The sequence below is a fragment of the Ischnura elegans genome, chromosome 1, assembly GCF_921293095.1.
Source record: "Ischnura elegans chromosome 1, ioIscEleg1.1, whole genome shotgun sequence".
In the NCBI taxonomy this organism is placed as follows: domain Eukaryota; kingdom Metazoa; phylum Arthropoda; class Insecta; order Odonata; family Coenagrionidae; genus Ischnura; species Ischnura elegans.
In genome coordinates, this window is record NC_060246.1 from 89123058 (window position 1) to 89144718 (window position 21661).

General features: G+C 37.0%; 2 protein-coding genes across 2 annotated transcripts in view; both read left to right on the plus strand.

The window, feature by feature from the left end:
* Window positions 1-21661, plus strand: part of LOC124156621 — an 83604-nt gene that overhangs the window by 36533 nt on the left and 25410 nt on the right. Inside the window, exons 18-31 of the mRNA XM_046531304.1 lie at window positions 1-159; window positions 673-972; window positions 2602-2785; window positions 5436-5589; window positions 6111-6192; window positions 6700-6883; window positions 8891-9089; window positions 9759-10036; window positions 10477-10664; window positions 10971-11138; window positions 11355-11498; window positions 13080-13155; window positions 13767-13980; window positions 16130-16185. Of these exons, the coding sequence (XP_046387260.1) occupies window positions 1-159; window positions 673-972; window positions 2602-2785; window positions 5436-5589; window positions 6111-6192; window positions 6700-6883; window positions 8891-9089; window positions 9759-10036; window positions 10477-10664; window positions 10971-11138; window positions 11355-11498; window positions 13080-13155; window positions 13767-13980; window positions 16130-16185 (2386 nt within the window). The remainder of the gene's footprint in view (window positions 160-672; window positions 973-2601; window positions 2786-5435; window positions 5590-6110; window positions 6193-6699; window positions 6884-8890; window positions 9090-9758; window positions 10037-10476; window positions 10665-10970; window positions 11139-11354; window positions 11499-13079; window positions 13156-13766; window positions 13981-16129; window positions 16186-21661) is intronic.
* The window catches only part of LOC124165528 (aminopeptidase N-like), a 66564-nt gene continuing 60628 nt past the window's right edge, over window positions 15726-21661 (plus strand). Inside the window, exon 1 of the mRNA XM_046542997.1 lies at window positions 15726-16298. The gene's annotated coding sequence lies outside the window, so the exon portion shown is untranslated. The remainder of the gene's footprint in view (window positions 16299-21661) is intronic.

Genomic DNA, 21661 nt, shown 5'->3' on the forward strand with positions numbered 1-21661 from the left:
ATGGCTGGCTGCAACTCAGTTTGAGGGAGCATTTGCCAGAATGTCATTTCCTTGTTTTGATGAACCACACCTTAGAGCCAACTTCTCCATAAGCGTTGCAAGGCCACGCAATATGAATACATTGAGCAACATGAATCTGAAACGGTTACCAGTTGCTGAGTGAGTAACAAAAATAACTTACGTTAGTGAATCTTTTTAACGGAAATTAGACTTAAGAAGTAAAATATAAAGTTTCCAGTTATAACCACTATTCTTAATTCGACATATGGTTTAACATATATCACAATTGAAAAATTGTAATAGACTTTTCTGCAAAATATTTTCCTGTAATACATTCAAGCCAAAGCTCATGGTATAATATTAATTTCAAACTCCGCTGATGATAGCATTTTTTCATATCCTATTTCTTACTAATAGAAATTTCATTTACTGCTTTTTTGTTTACAAGCATCAATGTTCTTACTATTTCTTAGAAGTGAATTCTCGTAGTAATTTAAAATGGGTAAGTTTTATCCTATTCAGTTTTTTTCCAAACCTGGACTTGAAAGGTAATTGTCAGCGTTGACCATGCGTGATTCCATTGTTTTACAATTAAAAAATCAAGAAACAGCAATGGCATAGGATATGATGTTTTTAATTATTATAATTTTCTGTTGTATTTCTTCATTTAAGCCCAAGTCTTCCAGATAATTATGTCTGGGATCACTTTGAGGAGTCGCCGAAAATGTCCACTTATTCCGTGGCTATTATCGTCTCCAACCTCTCATATGTGAAAGCAGAAGGTCATGAATTTCGGGTTTGGACCAGAAGAGAGTATATTAATGATGTCGAATACAGCTTGAGAATTGGACCAAAAATTTTAGAGGTCATGAAGAATATTACTGGAATTGAATATTCTCTGCCAAAGATGGATATGGTGGCCATGCCTGATTCCAGAAGAGCCATGGAGAACTGGGGACTAGTTACTCAGAAGTAAGTGTGCGAGGTTTGCGGAGTTTAAGATTTATACTGGAAAAAATATCGAATTAATTGAAATTGGACCTCATGTAGTTCATTTAACCTTCTATATGCGAACGTACTTACTATTCCTCAAATATTACGGTAGTAACACTTACGGGGACGACATTTATTTAACAAAAGATTATTTTTTTATTCCGTAAAAGTCATATTTTATAAGGTTTTTTGAAATTTCAATCGTAATGTGCGAGAAATATACACGGCTCGTTTTCATATTTTTTCTGCATTCTTGGTTAGAAGTAGATGCTTTTCTCCGCTAAATCATTTGGATGATATTCTTTTCGTGTTTTTCGGCCCATCGCACAGTGGGCTGAAATCGAAAAAAGCTGGACAAAAGTCCAAAATGACGTTTTTTGAGATAGAGATTTCAAACTTGGCGTAAATACTTATGATTACCAACTATAGATGTATGTGCCATTTTACATCAATACGATCCGTTACTGAGATACAGTGGCCCAAACATGACCAACTTTTTAAAAACACGCGCGGTCTCGTTTTTCTTCAGAAAACTTTGAATTTAAGCAGGTGGTGTTGCGTTGGCATGATTTTTATGGAATAAAAAACGCAATATTCCTTTGACTTGATGCTTTGCCTATACTTTCCATGAATTTTTAAGATTTTGGTTCTCATTTGCTGGTTTTACAACGCAAAATGGCGGACCCGTTTTTAACGTGAAATTTGACATAAAGTAGACATTATCTTTCGTTTACGAAATATATAACTCGGGAAACTCACATCACGGTGTAAAGTAGAGATTTTTCAAGAATTATAAGCAGAAATCTTGGAAAAAAGTCTGCGACGAAGGAAATGAGAGCGATTTTTCGATCGCGAATCAAGGCTGAGCTACACGCCGCGGGACCCTGAGGCTCGGTAACCGAGGTCGATGTTTCAAGTTTTTTGATACTTTATTCTTGAAAATCGTCATTTTAAGCACAGAACCTAGTCATTAATGACCTAAAACACTATACTGATGACATTAGCAAGGATTATGGATCGATCGAATTGACCATTTAACGCGTTACTCGCGTGGAAATGCTTGGGATTGGATATTTGTCGGAACCATTCCACGAATAAGAAATATGCTTCCGGTATTACTTAGGTAGGGTTAAAAGATTGAGTTGGCATACTAAAGAGAGAGAAAAACAAACTGTTTTCGCGAAATGCAACTACCGTTACCCTTTTCTATTTAGACCCTCGCCGAGGTGGGTCGCGCGTAAAGGGGCGTTTTATGACGGCGTACAGCCTTTGAAGGTATTTAACAGATTCTTCCTCAAGTGTTTTTCCCTTTTCTTATGTTAATTAATTCCTATTTAGATTATTCCACTGAACACACACACCAAAATTCATAGGAATTGGTACAGCCGTTACGGAGGAGTTTGGAAAGAACGAGAATTTTATGTATTAGAAGATAGAAAGAGAAGAAGAAGATAATTCATGAAAATCGATTTTTTGTCGTAAGCCAATGCATTACAAATAGTAAAGCATACATTGTCTTTTGTGAAAATGAAAAAAATTCGTTTTTTTATTGAGCTCTCTATAACCACTGGATAACGTGTAAAAAAATCCTGTTTACAATACTTTCAGGGAGTCAATGTTACTATTGAACAACGAGGCGTCATCAGTAGCAAGAAAGCAGCGTATTTCATATATCGTGGCGCATGAGTTGGTACATCAGTGGTTTGGAAACCTGGTTAGCCCAGAGTGGTGGACCTGGACTTGGTTGAACGAAGGCTTCGCCACGTACTACGGCAAGCTCGCGATGGAAATGGTAAGGAAATTATTTTTACACAATTTTGTGCATGCCCTGTAAGATGACGTATCACTTCGGCTCATCCGGTCGTATTTTTCATACGAATTCTCGATGTACCTAGCCTTTAATGTCAAAAATATTGCGGTTAATATGCGCGGACCTTTTTTGACGAACAAAAATGACTCCGTTACTTTAAAACTATCATTTAATCGCCACATGCAGTGAAAATTTCTTGAAAAAAGGTAACATTTTGATTCTAAAAGGATGATTTCGGGATTTCGTGTGGTATTTATAAGATGATCTAGAGTTCAGCGTGCTGATGCCAACGTTGAAAGGCAAGCGAGTTCAATTAACGACTGAAGAATCGAATCGATCCAGATTCATGACTAAATGATGGGATATGGAGGCCGACCATGGTAATATTAAGAAAAAATATCTGTTGCAAGATGATAAGTTGGACAATTAAATGTCACCCAAAATGGGAACATAATGCTGAATAGTTTCTTTTCTCTATAAAGGATTTGGGAAACGGCTTGATTTAGATGTTGAAATCACTGAAGAAGGTGAAAAATGCAACGAAAGGTTGAGAATGTTTTGAAAATACTTTGAGAGCATGGGGTGAAAACAATAGTTGGAAACGGAGGAAAACAGAGTTTAAAGAGATGACAGTTACTAACATATTAAACTCGCCAAAATTGAGTTTACCTGACTTGATAATATTTTTTTACTAGGAAGTACCAGATCAAGCAGAGCCCACTATGTCTTGCTGAAATTTTGGGTGAAAATAAATGCTGGAAGTTAGTTATTGCAAAGAGAATGATATAATATTATGAGTTTCAGTTCCTTCTGGGCATAAAAAAGGACAAAGTTAGAATATACTGCGTATGGGATCGTATGAGGCAGTATGTTGAGATATCGCAGCCATTGTGGTAGCAGAAATCGAAGAGTAGGGTGTTGCACTCATATAGCAGCAATAATTTATTAATTATGCAATGGGCGGAACCAAGAAAAATTGCAACACCGTCCGAAATTTTATCTAGAATTTTTTCGATGGACAATTTAATAACATGCATCATGCATTCAGAGGACGACAAATAATTTAAGATCCATTTTCATGATATCTTGGAGTCAATATAAAATTGTATTGCGAAAATTCACCCAAAATCCTTCTCTCAACCAGATAATGGTCACCACATTTTTTCTAATTGCATGCCAATTGGGAAATGTTAAAATCTTGAAATTATTTCTATTGATTTTAGTGCACAGCTATGATTAACCTATGATGAAATCCCAAGGGTTTGACATATGTTGGATGGTCCAAATGAATATCTCGATTAGGAATATGAGACAAGGAGGTCATCGAGGACACAATAAATTCTCGTGTTACGTCTCCCATTAATTTCTATTCTACGGTTTAATAGGACTGACGGATGGGAGTTGGGTGTCTGGGAAAAATGTTTTCGACCTAAATTAGCTTACTCAGGCGTTTTCAAGGGCCCGAGATCCATTTTCGGCTCCCGGTTTCCACATAAATATGTCTCTGTGATGGAGATTACAATCAGTATGAGTGTTGGTGCTCGAGAGAGAGCGAAATTTATGTAAGATGATATGAAACTGGAGTTAGGAGTGAAAAAAAACAGCAAAAAATGATCAAAATCGCCTATTTTAATTTTTTTCACAATATTCATCCTCCTAAAACTTTTTTACAATGCACTTGTGGAAATGTATTAAAATACGTTAACGGAAAATATTTTTTCTTCGTGGCCGTCTTCAAAATATTTGTGGAAATACGTCTTAGAAATTTTCAAATCGGCGCCATTTCTCTTTGTCTCACAGAAAGTTCTTGAAAATAATTAGGAATCTGTTTCAATAAAAAACTTTCAAATTCCAAAATCCACATTTAAAAATACACATTTTAGTACGAGATATATTTAATAAATCGAAAATAGAATATTCGAGCTAGCCGGCCCTGGTGGGCCTCTAGTGGACTGGAAGTGTGCGGAGGATAGTCCCATTTGATCCCAATTCGTATGCCCTAAGTATGTAAAATGGCGGAGAAGGTTCTTTTCACCCTATTATCAAGCCATCCCCTTTGCGGTATTATAAATTGGTAGAAACCCAATGGTCCGTACTCAAGAGATTTTTTTACCATGACTGCAAATTTGAACTTCAGCCCCATTCAGCCGGCAGGCCTAAAATAAACCACATTGAAAATGAAATTGTATACTTTAACCAAGGGGAATGCAGAAAGGAGGCCCAACTCCATCTCACAGTAATCTGATTTCTGCCGATACTTCGGTCGTGTTTTAATCGCTATTCAAAAAAGTCCGCGAGGCGATAATGAGTGCAATGCGATCCACTTTTCCCAAAATTTTGCAGTACAATGTTTTTAATTGCGAGGAATATCATTTGAAAATTTATGAATTTTTTATATACCTTATTTACCCCCTGAACTCGTATCAGTTTTTCCATCAGCGACGCATGTGGCGAATTTCGTAAACCCATTTAAAAGCGTTGTGAGTCACTACAAATTTAGAGGTCGACTTGAGGATATCCGTGCTCTTAACCAATTGGTACGTCAGGAAATCAAAGTAAATTACGAACGGTCAGGTGGAAGCGAGGCGACCTCCTGTTAACCAGCTTCACACGTGGGCACGCTCTATTGCAGATTGAACCCTCATGGAGAATGATGGAACAATTTGTTGTTGAAGACATGCAGCCTGCATTGATATCCGACTCATTTTATGATCAACCAATGAACCACAGGATCGAACATCAATATGACGTGGAGGATGCTTTTGATGGCATTTCTTACGAAAAAGGTACGCGGGCCAAAGTACAGAATCTATCATATATTATTTCCTTTTGATCTCATTTGTAAATTGAAAACGGAAATAGTTCAGTGTATACTGTGTTTCGACAAAATGACTTCTCCGTGAGGTTAATTTTTTGCATACTAAAACAATGAATGTATCAATTAATTTTCTATGAACGAATTAAAAAAAAAAAACCTACTGCGTTTATATTCTTATGAATACAGGAATAATGCATAAATTTACTAGAATTGATCTGTTTTCTATGCCATGCATTGTAAAATCATTTCAATTTTCGGCAATAGTCCTATTCTGGAGTTTGATATATATTTTCGGCAACACTATTTTAATCTCTCTTCATTTCTTAAATTCCTTAAGGGAAGTAACTGGCATACTTTTCTGTATTTTATGTTGAGAAAATTTTAAATTTTGAATCATGTTAAACATCAATTAAAAGAAGATAATGTTTGCTCGTGCTCATATAAATATTTTTACAGCTTTGTTTCTAAAGTAAAAACTATTACTTATAGCTGGGTCTGTGATCAGGATGATGTCAGACATTCTGTCCGAATCAACTTCTTCTCGAGGCCTTGAAACATATCTAAATGAAAGGTGAGTCTATCAAAGAACAAATCCATTCAATATATACAATGCTAAATATTCAACAGAAGAACTTGATTCTATTTAATGATATCTTCTTCAAAACTCTCAATCTAACTTATTTCAAAACTTTCGATCTTACTTTGTTGTCGAATTGATTTTGATGATAGCTAATAATTATTTTTCCCGATTAAATGTTGATCTGTTGAAACGTTATTTTAATTCTTTCACACATGTAACATAGAGTATAAATATGAAATACATCATTTATCCCACTATTCCGTGAGAATTCAAGAACATCAGATATAATTAGAGTTTGCGTGTTCATACTACTAAATGTTGCGCGTTGATGAATACTACTTATTATGACTGCTTTAGCCCCGAACCCACTTCTTAATATATAAACTGAATATTTCACCATGTTTCCAATATTGTTATCGTTTGTTTTCAGTGAAGAAAAACTATCTAATGTCAATTTCACCTCACTGATCGCTGATGCGCATCTTTTATCGCCTCCAGGAAATATAATTCAGCCACAGATACGCACCTTTTTGAGGCAATGGACACTCAGGCACTGATTGATCAAGCTCTACCAGCAAATTTCTCGGTCAAGACAATCATGAGTTCATGGTCAACTCAAGCTGGACACCCGGTCATTACCGTGAAGAGAGATTATCTCAGTGGTAGAGTAACTTTGAAACAGGTAATGGCAATGTATGCCTTATCAAATATTATCCATCATCATGGAGTGGCCCACCTTCACTTGGGAAGTTTCGGATAGCATAGCCATCTCCATTTTGCCCTAAATTTAGGTATCTTCTTCTGTCGCCCAACTCTCGCCCTCTTTTCGTCCACTTTGACTGCATTAAAATACCATTCCTTCGGAAAGAAATGCCCGATCCATTTTTCTTTCATCATATCCCTTTTGTAAAATTCCGGGAAAAAATAATGTATAGACTTATTATGTTGGCATTGAATGTGTTGTGTTCCGCCGTGTATGTAAGTGGTTTAATAACATTCGCCGCTCGGTACCCTGGCGGTCAAAATTTCATGAGGAATTAAATGCAAAATATGCCAATGAGGATTTGATATTTTCCTGGTGGAATGATTCGATATATCTTTATCGTCTCCACTGCGCAAGGATTTCCGACATAGGCGTTCAATGAAATTCTTTTCCGCGGTCGTATGGGCTCATCATTCAGTTGAGTGGACGAAGGAAAAGTAGGTATTTCATTGACGCGTTAGGAAATTATGAACCTCACCTTGTTGTAAGCCCGATAAAGAGATTCCTCGCAGAATAAAGTCATTAACAGGATTTCGTGATCGATATTGTAGAATAAATTTAATTAATATGCTTTCAATATTATTTGGCAAGAGCGCAAATACTCTATTCGATACATTGACAATGTATGGATCTCTCTTTGCTGATCGCAGTTCTGCGGATGTTTTGAAAACTGATCTTAAAGAGGCGAACTGGCGGCATATATTAATCATCTATGGGATGTCATACTGCCTTTTATATGAAGTCTTCCCGAGTTTTCTATTCATATCTAAAAAATACACCTATTTCGATTTCTCCAGCTGTCTTATTTCTTTATTTTCTCCAGTGTTCACGGTTGCCATGCGTTTAGCATAGCACTCAAAACACAACTTCCTCTCGCGTCTTTTCAAGTTTTACTGTGAAATTAATTTTAATGTAGCTTTTCGTGGTCGAATATTTTAAAACCAGTGGATCGAGAATAAATAGAGGATAAGTTATACTTGTGCTCATAGTAACCACCTCACGATCATGTTTCTTCGAAGTCAAATCCTTACTTACGCAAATAAGCAGCTTACATTCAGTCAGATTGATGACCGAATTTCTGTCCAAGTTTTCGCGAGAACTGGAAATCTACCTCGCTCCTCCAAAATATATTCCCTCTCTCACTCTCTACGAAAAGCCTCTTTCACAATTACGTTGGGTTCATATTAACTATGATAAAAGCCACTCCGTGGAGGCCGCACCGACTCTTTCAAGAGATAAGTTATGAAATCAACCAAAATACACTCAGTTTTGTCTGGGGTGAATACTCATAGTCTGTATTTAATATAATTTCTTCACTTCTTAGCTATTGAAACTCAATTTTTAACCATTAAAAGTAATTTTTGCAATCAGAACGTCGGCGTAGACGCCAGCGAGCTTCATTCAGGCAGAAGTCGGTATGTAGATTTCATGGAGCACAAACCCATATCGATATATTTCACTCAAAATGCCGAAAATAGTTAAAATTTTAAATAATTATATGTTTTCATAAAAAAACGCATGCGAACTTAATGTTCCAAATTATTATGTGGAATGATACAAATTTACATGGTAAAAATTGATAGATGAATGCCATGAAATAAAAACAGTCATGTTTATTAACTTGAACTTCCCTAAAATTCCCGTACATTCTTAATGTGCCTGATACGTGAACCTGAAGAATTTTTTCATTCAAGATGGACGGATTCCACCCTTTTCACCGGATAACTATGTTTGCAAAACGATAAATTTTATGATTTGTTCTAATTTTCACGTTGTTTTAAAAGAAGAGCTTTCATGATTTTTTGCCTGCTAGAAATTTATCGAAATTTGATCATGTTTTACAACATGCAACCAATTTTTAGGGTTGATAAACCCCTTTCCTTATTGTACCAAAAATTTTTTTGTGTCGTGGTTTTCATGATTTAGGAGAGATTTTCTCACCAGCGGTCGGCCATTGAGACTACACCAGAATTATGGTGGGTTCCGATCAAATATGCGTCGCAGAATGCTAGGAAATTCAATGAAACCAAGGTTATGCACTGGATGAAAGACCGCTCCGATTCTATTATGCCGGAAAGCCTTCCTGCTGCTAGTGAATGGATTCTTTTCAACCTTAATCAGATAGGTCAGTAATTGATTTCATTTATATAAATTGCCATGAATAGTTTATTTAAAGCATTGTTTAGTTTATTTAGCTATTAAAATGCATGTTAACGGATGGTATGTCCAATTCATTTGCCACCTGTAGTGAATACATCTCGTCCCATCGTTGAAGATGACTTTTTTCTGAAGAGATTGTAAAATTTCATGAGCCAAGGTAAAGGGATGATTCAGAAAGTGCTATAAAAATTTGGCTTTAGTCATCATTGTAATTTTCTGAAAAATTAACATAATAACCAAGTTGTTTATGATGGATAACTGCACCACCTTTTTAATTACATTTATCATACTTCTTTAAAATGTTCATCTGCACAGAGGGGATATCATGATGTCTGATGATGTCTATCCGAGGATAGAATTTAATGGTGCCTACAAAAACAAAAATTATTTAACATTTTATTTACTCACCAGTGTTCATTCTTCGTGGCTTCCAGTTTGATATTAGTTTTGGTTTGCATCGAACATATTCAAGGTCTGTTGGTGTAATATCATACAGTTTACTATTCACGCGCAATTGAATATAACATTAACATGCAATAAGTCATCTTTACCTGGGTCACGTAATCCATTACTTCATGCGTGGTATGTATTTGAGTATCGCCATATTCCTGATTATGAAAAATATTTTTTTTAGGATTCTACCGAGTCAACTACGACGATCGAAACTGGAGGCTCCTGAGCGATTACTTGAATTCAAATGAATACCGCAATATTCCGCCCGTTGAGCGTGCAATGCTGATCGACGATGCTTTCAATTTGGCCAGGGCTGGTTACATAAACTATAGTGTAGCCCTACATTTAACGTCTTATTTGCATCGAGAATCAGACTACATTCCTTTATATGCCGCTTACCGAGGTTTCAGCTTCTTGGAATCGAGGCTATCGGAATCCAATGAGCTGAGTAACTTCAAGGTAATTCAACTGTAAACTTGACATAATCATCGCTTGCTACGGATTCAGTTCCATCTATAAAGTAACGAAATTAAAATATATATAGTCAAGCTAATTATATATTCTCTTTTTAATATTTGGGAATATCAAATTATTTTTAGGAAAATTTTTGGATATAAGTTTCTGTCTTCGGTAATTTTTATTTTTCAGTTTTTAAACAAGTCATTATATTTAATTTAGCAATAAATAGTATTTCTAAGGATTATAAGTACATTATTCCATTTAAATATGACTAATTGTTTCTTTGGTTTAAGTGAATACCTGAACTACTTCGTTGCACCTAATAAAATTGAAGACATTTCGCTATGTATGCATAGAGCTGAGTTGAGAATTCTCTCAAAGTTCGTTTACTGAACTTTTGTATGAGTATTAAATTCTTCAATTTTTATGATCTACTTTAGGTACACATGAGGAACACATTGAAAAGTTATTACGGTACACGGATATTCGAAGTGATGCCTGTAGATGACCATTTGATGAAACTTAGTCTAACTTCTCTGTTGCCTTGGGTATGCAAATACAACTACGGCAACTGCATATCCAAGGCCACTAAATTATTCAGAGAATGGAGAGAAAACAGCACAAAGAGGTATGTATTGAATGCTTCATATTCATAGATCATTCATTCGTAAGTTTCATATGTAGAGTGGTCTGAGGGATACTTTGAGATAATATTTATATTATAGTTTAGCACGCACTGTTCTGCTGATAGGTTTTTGGGGAAAAAGAATTTTACCTTGAGCTCTTCAAATTTTTATCAGTTTTTACATAAGTTTGCAAAGGCTATCTAGAAAAAGTTTTTTTATGCTATTTAATTGCTGCTTATAATTCCACAATGATGATTGAATTAATTGGATTCTGCTAACTTTGATCCTTTTGTAATCTGTCTACTCAGCATTCCATCTGACCTAAAAAGGGTGGTTTATTGCTTCGGAATCCAAGAAGGAGGCAATGAAGACTGGAATTATGTTTGGAATGCTTACCGAAAATCATCGGTCGCAACTGAACAAGATAGCTTGCGGCTATCGTTGGCGTGCAGCAGGAATAAAACGAAAATTCGCGAGTAAATATTTTTCGTACATAATTTTTACCCAACAAGTTTTAAGATAGAAATAACCTATGGTAATTTCTTGTTTCTCTCGACGATAACAGTTCTCATCGAATAATTTACTGAAATATCAATTCCCATGATATGATTAACATTTTAACTTGACGGATTTAAAAGTTGTTAACTTATTTTAATATTTTTATCAAACTTTGTCTTTTTACTTCAATATAGATTCCTGGAGATGAGTCTGGAAAGACAATCGGGCATGCGCAAGCATGACATACCCGGTGTATTTCAGTCGGTTATGGAAACACCAGAAGGCATTGATGTGGCTGTTTCGTTTTTGATCTCTAATGCTGAAAGAATGATGAACATGTATGTAATAATATTGAAATAATTGCTTTTATGCGTCTAACTACATTTTTCCTTGCACCTAAATTTAAATAAATTATCTTACAAAGCAAGTTGGCTTAGCGTAAGCCTGATGGTGCATGCTATGTAAGAGAGGAGAATAAAAATTATGCTCATTTCTCCCAGGATATGGATTATCCAAATAACCTTCGCTGAGGGTTATCCTTCTCCTCTGCCTGGGATTATTCCTATCAGAGTGTATATATAGAGGCATCGTTGGCTTAGCTAACGTTGTGTACAGTCGCCCGCAAACGAACTCGAAGTACGGAAAGGCAGTTATAGATGCATCGTATACCTTGACTTGAGCACACAGTTGTGGAATAGGTTTAATGTCAGTTCATTTGGATGGGTATTCCGATGATCCCTATCTCTCAAACATCACTCGAGGTTTAAATCTCTAGAATAAGAATATTTCTGTAGAGAATTTTTCGTATGTTTTACTTCAGGGCCCTCTAGATGTGCGGTCACTTACCGCGGTTAAAATAATAGTCTCCACTCGCGTTGCTTCACATGATCCTAATGTCACGGAGAAATAATATGTTGTTATGGCTCCTATTTTATTGGTATACGTCTTGATTGTAAATATTTGATTATAGTCTTTGAAAATAAATGTATTTCTCTGCATTCAGCGCCGCAAAGTTTTGAAAACCGATCGATATGCGACAGAGAAAGCGGCAACGTGAGCTACTGGTTCTATGTTCCCCTTATTCTCGACACTTAACGCTCACTTCGACCTACCTAGAACTCGAACTTTCCGAATCTGCGGAGAGTACGTCAACCCTTAGCCCAAGGTTTACCAGACAGACAATATTAAGGGTTCAATTTGGTGGAAAAATGTCTGCGATTTAACCGTAGTACAATATTTTTTCCTTCCCTTACAGTTGATTAGCCTCTTACTTACTTGCGTCTAGTTATGATTCCGCTTTCTTGACAATTGATAGTTTTCCATCATTTTGCTTTATCGGGATGAATCGGGATCGTAATGAATTGAGCTGTCAAATAGTGTAATGAATACTAATTTCCATAGCCGTGCGCACCTCCGCCATCAAAGATGTACATGATGGTTTATTTTCATTTCAGCCCAAAATGTAATTTATCATGAGAGACTTTCATTTTACGCCATTGAACGTCCTAATACTAGAAACCTTTAAGTTATAATTTTTATTTTTATTACAATTTCGTTGAGGTGAAATATCTTTTTTCTCTTGCGTATTTTTTCTTCGTCAGATTATGATTAACAATAAGTATAGTATAGTTTCCGTACAATTTTGCTAATTACATTAATCCTTTTTTTTCTTCTAAAAGCGCTTGAAGTTAATGAAGTTTCAAATTTAGGGAGAAATAGGAGAAGCCATTTCTTGGGCTCTTAATAATGTATTTCTTCAGCGTATTCAAATTAATTCCAAAAAATAGTAAAAAAAATAAAAATAAAAAATAAAACCTTAGAGTAAATTTTTGTGATTTAATATTATATTTTTTTAATGAAATAGAAATTTTTTATGTTTCATTTCTTGTTTCTGAGCATAATGTCTAAATTCATTCCAGCATTACACCTGATAGAGTGAAGAAACTAATTTCTTTTGCTGCTAATCATATAACATCCAAAAGCCTGGCAGAGAAGGTAAATACCCCTAAACTCTTTTTATTATACTTTATTCCAAAAGTGCACTCACGTTCATGAACTTTTTCGTCAGAATTAAGAAACGCAGGGTTTAAAATGATTTTGAACGTTGAGGTACTTAATTCTTTCTTTTCGATGGCTATTATCGGGGCTTCTCCCTTGCATACTAATACGGCATTTGACCATACATTTGGAAAAATGAAATAGTGCCTCAAAACGCAGGGCATTATTTATTTTTGTCAAACTAAAGATAATGGTTTTTAACATTGATTTGAATATCCCAGAACATATAACCTTAATTTTTAAAAATAACTTATTTTATTGCTCGAATTAATTTCCATGCGTTTGGCAGATATCATTTAAAATTTAATCGTAACTAATTCTTACTCATAAAACAACAAAATTTCATGATCTGCATCACGATATATTGATGATCACACGCACTAGTGATCTTATAAAATTATTAACATAGTTTACTCAAAAGGTCACTAAATATGCCAAATTGGAAAGTTAGCGGAGACGGTTGGTTTTGATAGCATTCAGATTTCGCATTAAATTAAAATTGAATGACCCTGTACGTAAATGTACTAACTTATTAATTTTTGTCGTAGATGAATGCATTTCTGAGCAAGATCGAAGAGGGTCCATTGGTTGTAGTTGCCGATTCAACGCGGAAAACTATTTCCAGAAATTTGGAATGGATCGATAAATTTGGACCTGAAATCGAGTCGTGGCTGAGTAATAAGTACAGGGCATCTTCAAGATCATTTCAACTTACCTGCAATGCAATTGCAATTTCATTAGTTCTAATACATCTTCTCATTTGTTAAACTTTGTAAGTTATTGTGAATTTTCAAACAGTGTTTCCTCAACTTTTTTTGAGTGAGTGATAGTGATGGTGAGTGAAAAAATCATTATTCAGTAACGGCTGCACGTTAAAAAATGGAAAAGGTTTTTTTTTATTTACCTTCATCATGCAGCCTCAAGTGAGAATGATTATAACGATCGTATCTAATCTGTTTTCACCGATGCTTACATTAAATTTATAGAAAATTAGAATTTTTTCCTGTATTATTTACTGCTCACAAAATGTTAGTTATTGTAAATATAGGTGATTTATTTTGTATCAATATCTCAATTATACATTAAAAACTAGTAATCTGAAAATTTGCCTTTTAACGCTAGTATCATTCTTAGGCCTGAATCGCACTCTTATTTTTTCCGTGTCTCAGAGAGATAGTTCCAGGAATAGCTTTCAAGGAACCTTAAAAGTCATCATTCACCATATTATTTTCTGAGTTACACGATCATACTACTTTCCCTTATTCCACTGCTTCTTCCGTCGCTTTATCTATTTACAGCTGTCATTCCAGTAAAAATTCATTGCGTCTTAATTGCTGTTAGTGGCCGTTCCGATTGGCCGTAAGACGGTTTCTGAGATGATTATATTATTGAAGTATTCTACTCATAAAGGTAGGTTTCCATAGAGTACTTCAGAAGCATTCTGGGGCCTCCCCTTCCTGCAATAACCTCCCTCTTCAAATCACAATAAGGCCAACCCCTTTCATTTTACCTAAAAACTGTATTCGTTTCCTTCCTCTCCCTCGTTTAACTTACATTCTACCCTTTAATACTGTTTTCAACAACCTCTTCTCGATAAGTACTCGCTCCATCCAAACTTTCAGTCTCCTCCGTATCTCATCTAAAAGTTTCCTTTCCTCACCCACCATGTGCAGCACTTCGTCGTTTCTCCTCCTCTACGTCCACTTCAACTTCTCCATTCTTCGCCACACTCACATCTCGAATGAATCCTTTCCTCTCTCGTATTCCTTCCACCTTCGTAAGTGTTCAAAAGATGGTATGCTGATGGAAAAAAGGACCTGAGTGATGGCCAAGTGGGACGAAGCTTAGCATCCCTGGAGCCATCGTGGATAATGATCGCGTGAAACGATGATTTATTTACCCGTCATTCTAACGATCACTATAGCCATCGCACGGAAGTAACAAAAAAAAGCTGGTGTATAATTCGTCCTCTTCAGACTATGAATATTAAAATTTTGAGAAATGAATACCAGTTTATTTCATGGATCACATTTCCTGACTAGTGCCTATCACCGGTGGTTACCTCTCAATCAATTATCTCAGGTATAAGCCGAAGCTTTTCAAAAATTTGGGATCTAAATATTTTATCAAAACGCAGCGTTTGGAATTGTATCACTCGCGGAATTATGCTTAGGGCTTTCACTGCTTACTTTGAATTTCTCCATATTCCTAGGATTTTATTGAATTTTCGCTGGTAAGAGTTTGGAATACTATCATCATCTGGATGTTTATGGCTTTCTCTACTTGCTGTCTATCTCGTCATATTCCTGGAATCTATTTTAGTTTTTCCGTCTAATAGGAGCAAAAAGTTATAGAGTGGCGCCTGTCCTACCTTGACCGAGCTGGCGCCGAGAAGGCGGGGGAGGGTCGGATATGTGCTCTGTGCTCCGCGCGGAGTCGAATGGTGCAGCTCGTGGTTAAATTTATCCGCTTTGGCCAAAGGCGCGAAGTTGTGCATTCCGTCTTATGCACGCGTCTTCCTTCGTTGCATTTCTTACCCCTCATTCACGCAGGGCAGGAACGTCAGTTGTCCACTGTTCGCGGTTGTGGTGGTGCATTGGGCAGAGCGCTAGCCTATTGACCCAAATTTCCCGAATATATATCCAGGTTGAAGCCTTCGCAGGCTCCCACTCAGAAATGTTGGGAGATGCATATTGAAACCGGATGGCTCCCATTTCCCTAACGTGTGATATAAACTCGCCCGTGGCTTGGTGCGGGGTGAGCTCTAACATCAACTTTACAGATCTATCTCCGGATTGAATCACCAAGTGAATGAGTGGCACAAGGGTTCGAACCCTCCCAAAATTTTTGTTTTTAATGGTTTTACAATCAGGATTTTTGTGATCATTTGCACTTAATATTTGTGGCATAGTCTGGGTTGATCTCTACCATCACCTTGCAAAATCAACCCTAGTGATGAATCTCTGTGTACGCCACCAAGACTGAAGGTTGTATTAGCGTGGAAGGAAGGCTTGTAAGGAGAAGCATCGGGCAGCAACGCATTGGTGAAGTGTCCCTAAGTGTCGACCATCTGGTACTCTGTAAGTTTTCCGCCTGCTTTACGATGAAAGTTGAGTTGATTTCTCAATGCTTATTCATACACAACAAAAACCTTTCCTGTAGTGATTATACAAATTTTTTATAATTATCATGAAATACCGTGGTTAACACAGCTTGATTTTCATTCTGCCAGTTTTATATTGAAATTATTGTGTTACTGGTCCAATATGCTCTACGCCTCATCGCATTGTTTAGTTACGGTCTGAAATCGAATGAACGCCAAAATAATGCTTGTGGATCACGTATTTTTAAAGTGCTTCATAATTTTCCTGAGCATGTTATCGATATTATTTTTGGGAAAAAATAATTTAAGTCTATTTCAATTGCCCGTTTCATGGTTGAAATCTTTCTTTATAGAGCACATATTTCCATTTAGGCTTCCGAAATAAAACCAATTGTTGGAATTCCATTGAAATAGGTACCAGTAAGTATCTATTCTTGGTGTATTACTTGATATATCTATGAATGACTAAGAAAGTTAAGTGATGCGAATTAATTAGTATGAATATTAACTTGGCAGTCGGTAATGTGTTGATGTCACAATTGTTATCTCAGATGATAATGCATCCATAATGCCTTCACTGTTGGACACGATCGGTATTCTTAAGGCACATCCGTTATTCTTGGCAAAACGCAGAATAACCAAAAAGAGCGCCAGGTAATATTTGAATTCACACCTTGCCGCCGTTAGTCCTGTAATTTACCCCTCGTAATAGAAGAAATTTTTAACTAGATTTGCGAGGTTTCAGTCCTATGAAGATGCCTATCATTTTAAAATTAAAGCCATCTAAAACTACTACACTGAAGGAAGAAATGCCTTTAGCCCACGAGTTGAATATATCTTAAGTAAACAACAAAGAGAATTGAAACGCTTGAAAGAATCTGATCGCACTCCTTTTCACGTCTTTTGCGACACTAGCAGAACGTTTTGTCTTAACCAAGGGGAGTGATATTAGAGCATATACAATGACATTATTATCTATGCTCGCATACTCTTCGAAATATATAGCTTCAAGAGTTATTCACTTAATAAAGTCGCCGTCATCAACGAATTTTTTTTATTACCAAATTATTTTTAGATTTTCAATTTCTCAGACTTTCTTGAAGCATTTTCGACACGCAAACTTATCAATAACGAAATGTTTCAATTTTAAGGTATTATAAAATACATTCTTTCCTATGGGCTACAACCTTGTCGCGGTGGAAAGGCTTGCGAGTGCCTATGACCTCTAAAGCTGCACTGGCGGGATGAATCCTAAATTATTCCCGGTAGGACCTCGTATGCCAGATAGGTCGAAGGGTAGGAGCCAGACGAAAAGTAGTCCACGTGATGGTGTCACGTAAAAAACACTGTTGAAATGGAAGTGGAAGAATCTCTTCCCTGTAAACTTGGAGTGCAACCAAATGAGCCTCGGATTTTCATCGAACGGGACTTGCTGAGACTTATCATAATCATCAGCAGCAACGAAGAAAGAAGAAAAGAAGGCCAAGAAGTTGGAGACGTAGAAGTCGGCTATGAATGTAGGGACGTGGAATGTGAGGACAATGATGAGGGCGGGGAAGTTAGAAAATATCAAAAGGGTAATGGATAAAGGGAGGATAGATAATTTAATATTATATTATACATGGGAAATTAATTCCTAATTTTTCCCTTTTTTGTTGCAGCAAATTTTAAAATCCCGGCATTGTTCACGAATTGCATATCTATCATCAACGCAATATTTCCAATTTCGGAAATAACTTTCAGTCGTAATAGTTTCCTGGTAAGTGTCATAATTTGCAGAATGAATTTAGTCCTTACTTTTTCCAGTAGGTGTGAAATTATTGATGTATTAGCATATGTTGATGATGGTAACTACTATAATCAAACATACCATATGCCTACTTCATGTTTTTCATTCATTTGATGATCAATACATCTACAGAAAAAACCTCCATAAAGCAAACCCCCATGCAGCGAAATTTTATGAAACCTAACCATTTTTTGCCCGATCCCGGGCCCTTACGAAGGACATCGCACACGAAATAGCCTCCCGCAACGAATTTCTCTAATACCTCCCTACAACAAAGTCAGTGCTTGGGCCCAAAATGTAAAAAGTGCCCCTATAGAACGAATTATTGAGTCATAAACATTTTTCATTAACAGGTATTTGCTATCGATATTCACGCGATAAGCACGAAGAAGAATTAATGCAACCAAAGTTAGGTACCGTGCCTTCAACGTTCCGCTCCGAGATTCACAAAGGCTCACATCAGATATGGATGTCAATCGAAACTAAACGAGAGTCAAAACCAGTAAAATTTCAATACTTTCGTTCCCGAGAGTCAAATGTAGAAACGAAACGAAAAAGAAATAAACCTGTGGAGCTAAACACAGGGTTGAAACGAAATTAGAGTCAAAAATACTTCGGTTCGAAAAAAAAACTGAACCTCTGGTACGAAACGAAAAACAGATTATGTTTCTCATCGGAGGGACCACGTGCTTCACCTTCGAACAGTTTAGTTTTCACCCACCCACCGAGTATGAAGTATGGTTAAATGATGTAGATGTTCGGCCTACCGCCGTAAGATGCATGGGGCACTCATACTTTGACCACAAACTGGAGAACGGTGAACGCAAACTGGCCATTCGATTTTTAATCTCAATGTTTTAACCTCTCCATATTCTGTTATGAAATGGGTCCAAACTATTCCTATTTTCCCCCTTTATTCAACTTTTGGTATGGAACCTTAACCATGCGCGGCGGAGTTCAGATAAATTTAATTTCGCTCCCGGGAATAAAGTGTCGTCCCTGGTCGAAACTAGACTCCTTGGTGATTTTAATTTAGCGCGAAACGAAAATAAATCTAAAATTCGTATTTTCGTCTCTTTCCGAGTCGAAGCGAAACATTTTCGCTCCGTTACATATGCTATCCTTGGCGAAGGCCTCATCCAACTCCGTTGGTTTCCCCATAAGAAATGTGCAAAGGAAGTCAAAGATCCGCTCCGCGCGGCTCCGTCTTTTGCTCCGCAGTACCCTTTGCGTCGCTCTTAAAAGGGCTGCTGGGCAAACGAACCATATCCTATGCGGTTCTCAAGTCAAAATGGTTCGTTAGAAAATCCGTAGAGCAGCTCTATTTAAATTGAATTTTCATAATATTCCACTGAGCATCCTTGTCGGTTACACAGGACATGTAACTGCGCAGGTTAGAACTTTATTTCTTTCTCAATATGGCTTGGAACTGCACGAATTCACAAACGAAGTACGTGGCCGTGTAAAACAGCCTTTACTGAGGACCAGCTGTCCTTTCTTCAGTCCTTATACCAATACTAGGTATACGCGTAAGTATAAATTAAATTTCAGTATTGAAGTTTATCAACCCTTGCATGTTGAGTTAAAGGTAATGTCAGCGCTTAAAATCGTGGTTGTTCCTCCTCCCCACTCCGCATATTTTTCATTTGATGATCTTTTCAGATTACCTTATAGTATTCGTTTACGTTTGCAGAGGCTTTGCTGAATTAAATAGAGCTAAATTTTCCCTCCGAAAAACGTATCACATTCATTTTCCGTATTGGGTTACTTTCCCGAGTCCCTTTTAGTATCAGATTTTATTTTTGGAGCGGCAGGTGAAAGGTTACTGTAAGAGTTATCTGGGCGAAGTATTCATAACTTCATAGTTAGGGGTTCAACCAATGTACGTCACTATTTGTCTGCCCTTTCCTCTTCGAAGAAACCGTATGGAGTAATTTCTCCACTCCATCCATTATTTTATTTTTATTTTTACAGTATTCTACCGATTAAGATTCTTTCGCTGGATTCTTTATCCTTCTCCTGTCAACATATCCAATTGTCTTCTCTGACCCTTTGATCATTCCGTTTTAATATTATCCTATCCTTCCTCTCCAGTCTGTGCAATTCCAATCTCCTGTATACTGTTGTCCACCAGATCCTGATATTCTCTCTCCATAGTCCCCTTCAGCGCTCCAACACTCCGTTTCCTCACCATCCTTATTTTCATAAGTCTTTTGAATCTTACGTTGCATTTCATGACCACTAGGTTGTGGTCTGAATCCGCATCCGCTGCAGGGAGCTGCGCGAGTTTTTCACGTTATTCCTAAACTTACGTCTTACCATAATGTAGTCTATCTGATATTTCCCCAAATCCCCTGGAATTTTCCATGTGTGCTTTCACCCTTAATGATGATCGAACTTCGTGTTTGTGATTAATTTGTTTCTCCTGCAGGATTCTGCTGCTTTCTCTCCCCTGTCGTTCCGAATTCCTAGTCCAAAATCTCCTATTTCGTGCCCATCCCTCCCTTCCCGGACTGAGGCGTTCCAGTCCCCCACCACTACCAGATTTTCTTACCCGGGGTGTCTCTAATTATTTACTATAGCTGTTCATACATCTCTTTTACTTCTTCCTCCCTGTGATTACTAGTGGGCATGTAAACTGGAACCACCACGAGGTTGGTGGGTCTCGCCTCAATTCGCTTACCTGGTCTATACCTACCAGACGCTTACCCATCTTCCCGTTTAGTACTAAAGCTACCCCTCCCTGACTTTCCTCCTCACCACTATGCATAACCATATACCCATCTCTCCAATAGTCCGCACAATCCTTCCACCTCACTTCGTATACTTACGTGGCAAATATTCCAACTGAAAATTATTGCCGAATTTGGAGAGTCTGCGTTGATGATAGCTATAGAAGTTGCCAACTATACCCATATTTTAAAATTTGCTCCAACAAAACAAGGGAAAAATTAAGAATTGACCTCCCATGTATAATAAAATATTATCTTATCTATCCTCCCTTTCTTCATTTCCTTTTTGATATTTTCTAACTTACCCGCCCTCATCATTGTCCCCACATTCCACGTCTCTACATTTTTAACTGACTTTTTCTTCTCCTACTGCATGGTCTTCTTTTCTTCTTTCTTTATTGCTGCTGATGATGACGATAAGTCTCCGCAAGTATTTCGCACGTTGACGACCTCGAGGACCTTGCCACCTGTTTGCCGTGAACGACACCCGCCCTTTGTGAACGGGTCCTGTTCGATGAGAATCTTAGACTCATTTGGTTTTAATCCATGTTTACAGAGAAGAGATAGTTGGTAGGGTTTCCCACTTCCATTTCGCAGTGTTTTTTATGTGACACCTTCACGTGGACTACTTTTCGTCTGGCTCCTATCCTTCGACCTATTTGACATGGGTGGCCCTACCGGGAATAATTTAGGATTCATCCCGCCAGAGCAACTAAAGGAGTCATAGGAACTCGCAACCCCTTCTAACGCGATAAGAGTGGAGCCTAGGGGTGAGGAGACATGCATTTAGCCATTATAAATATTTTACAGACGGAAAGA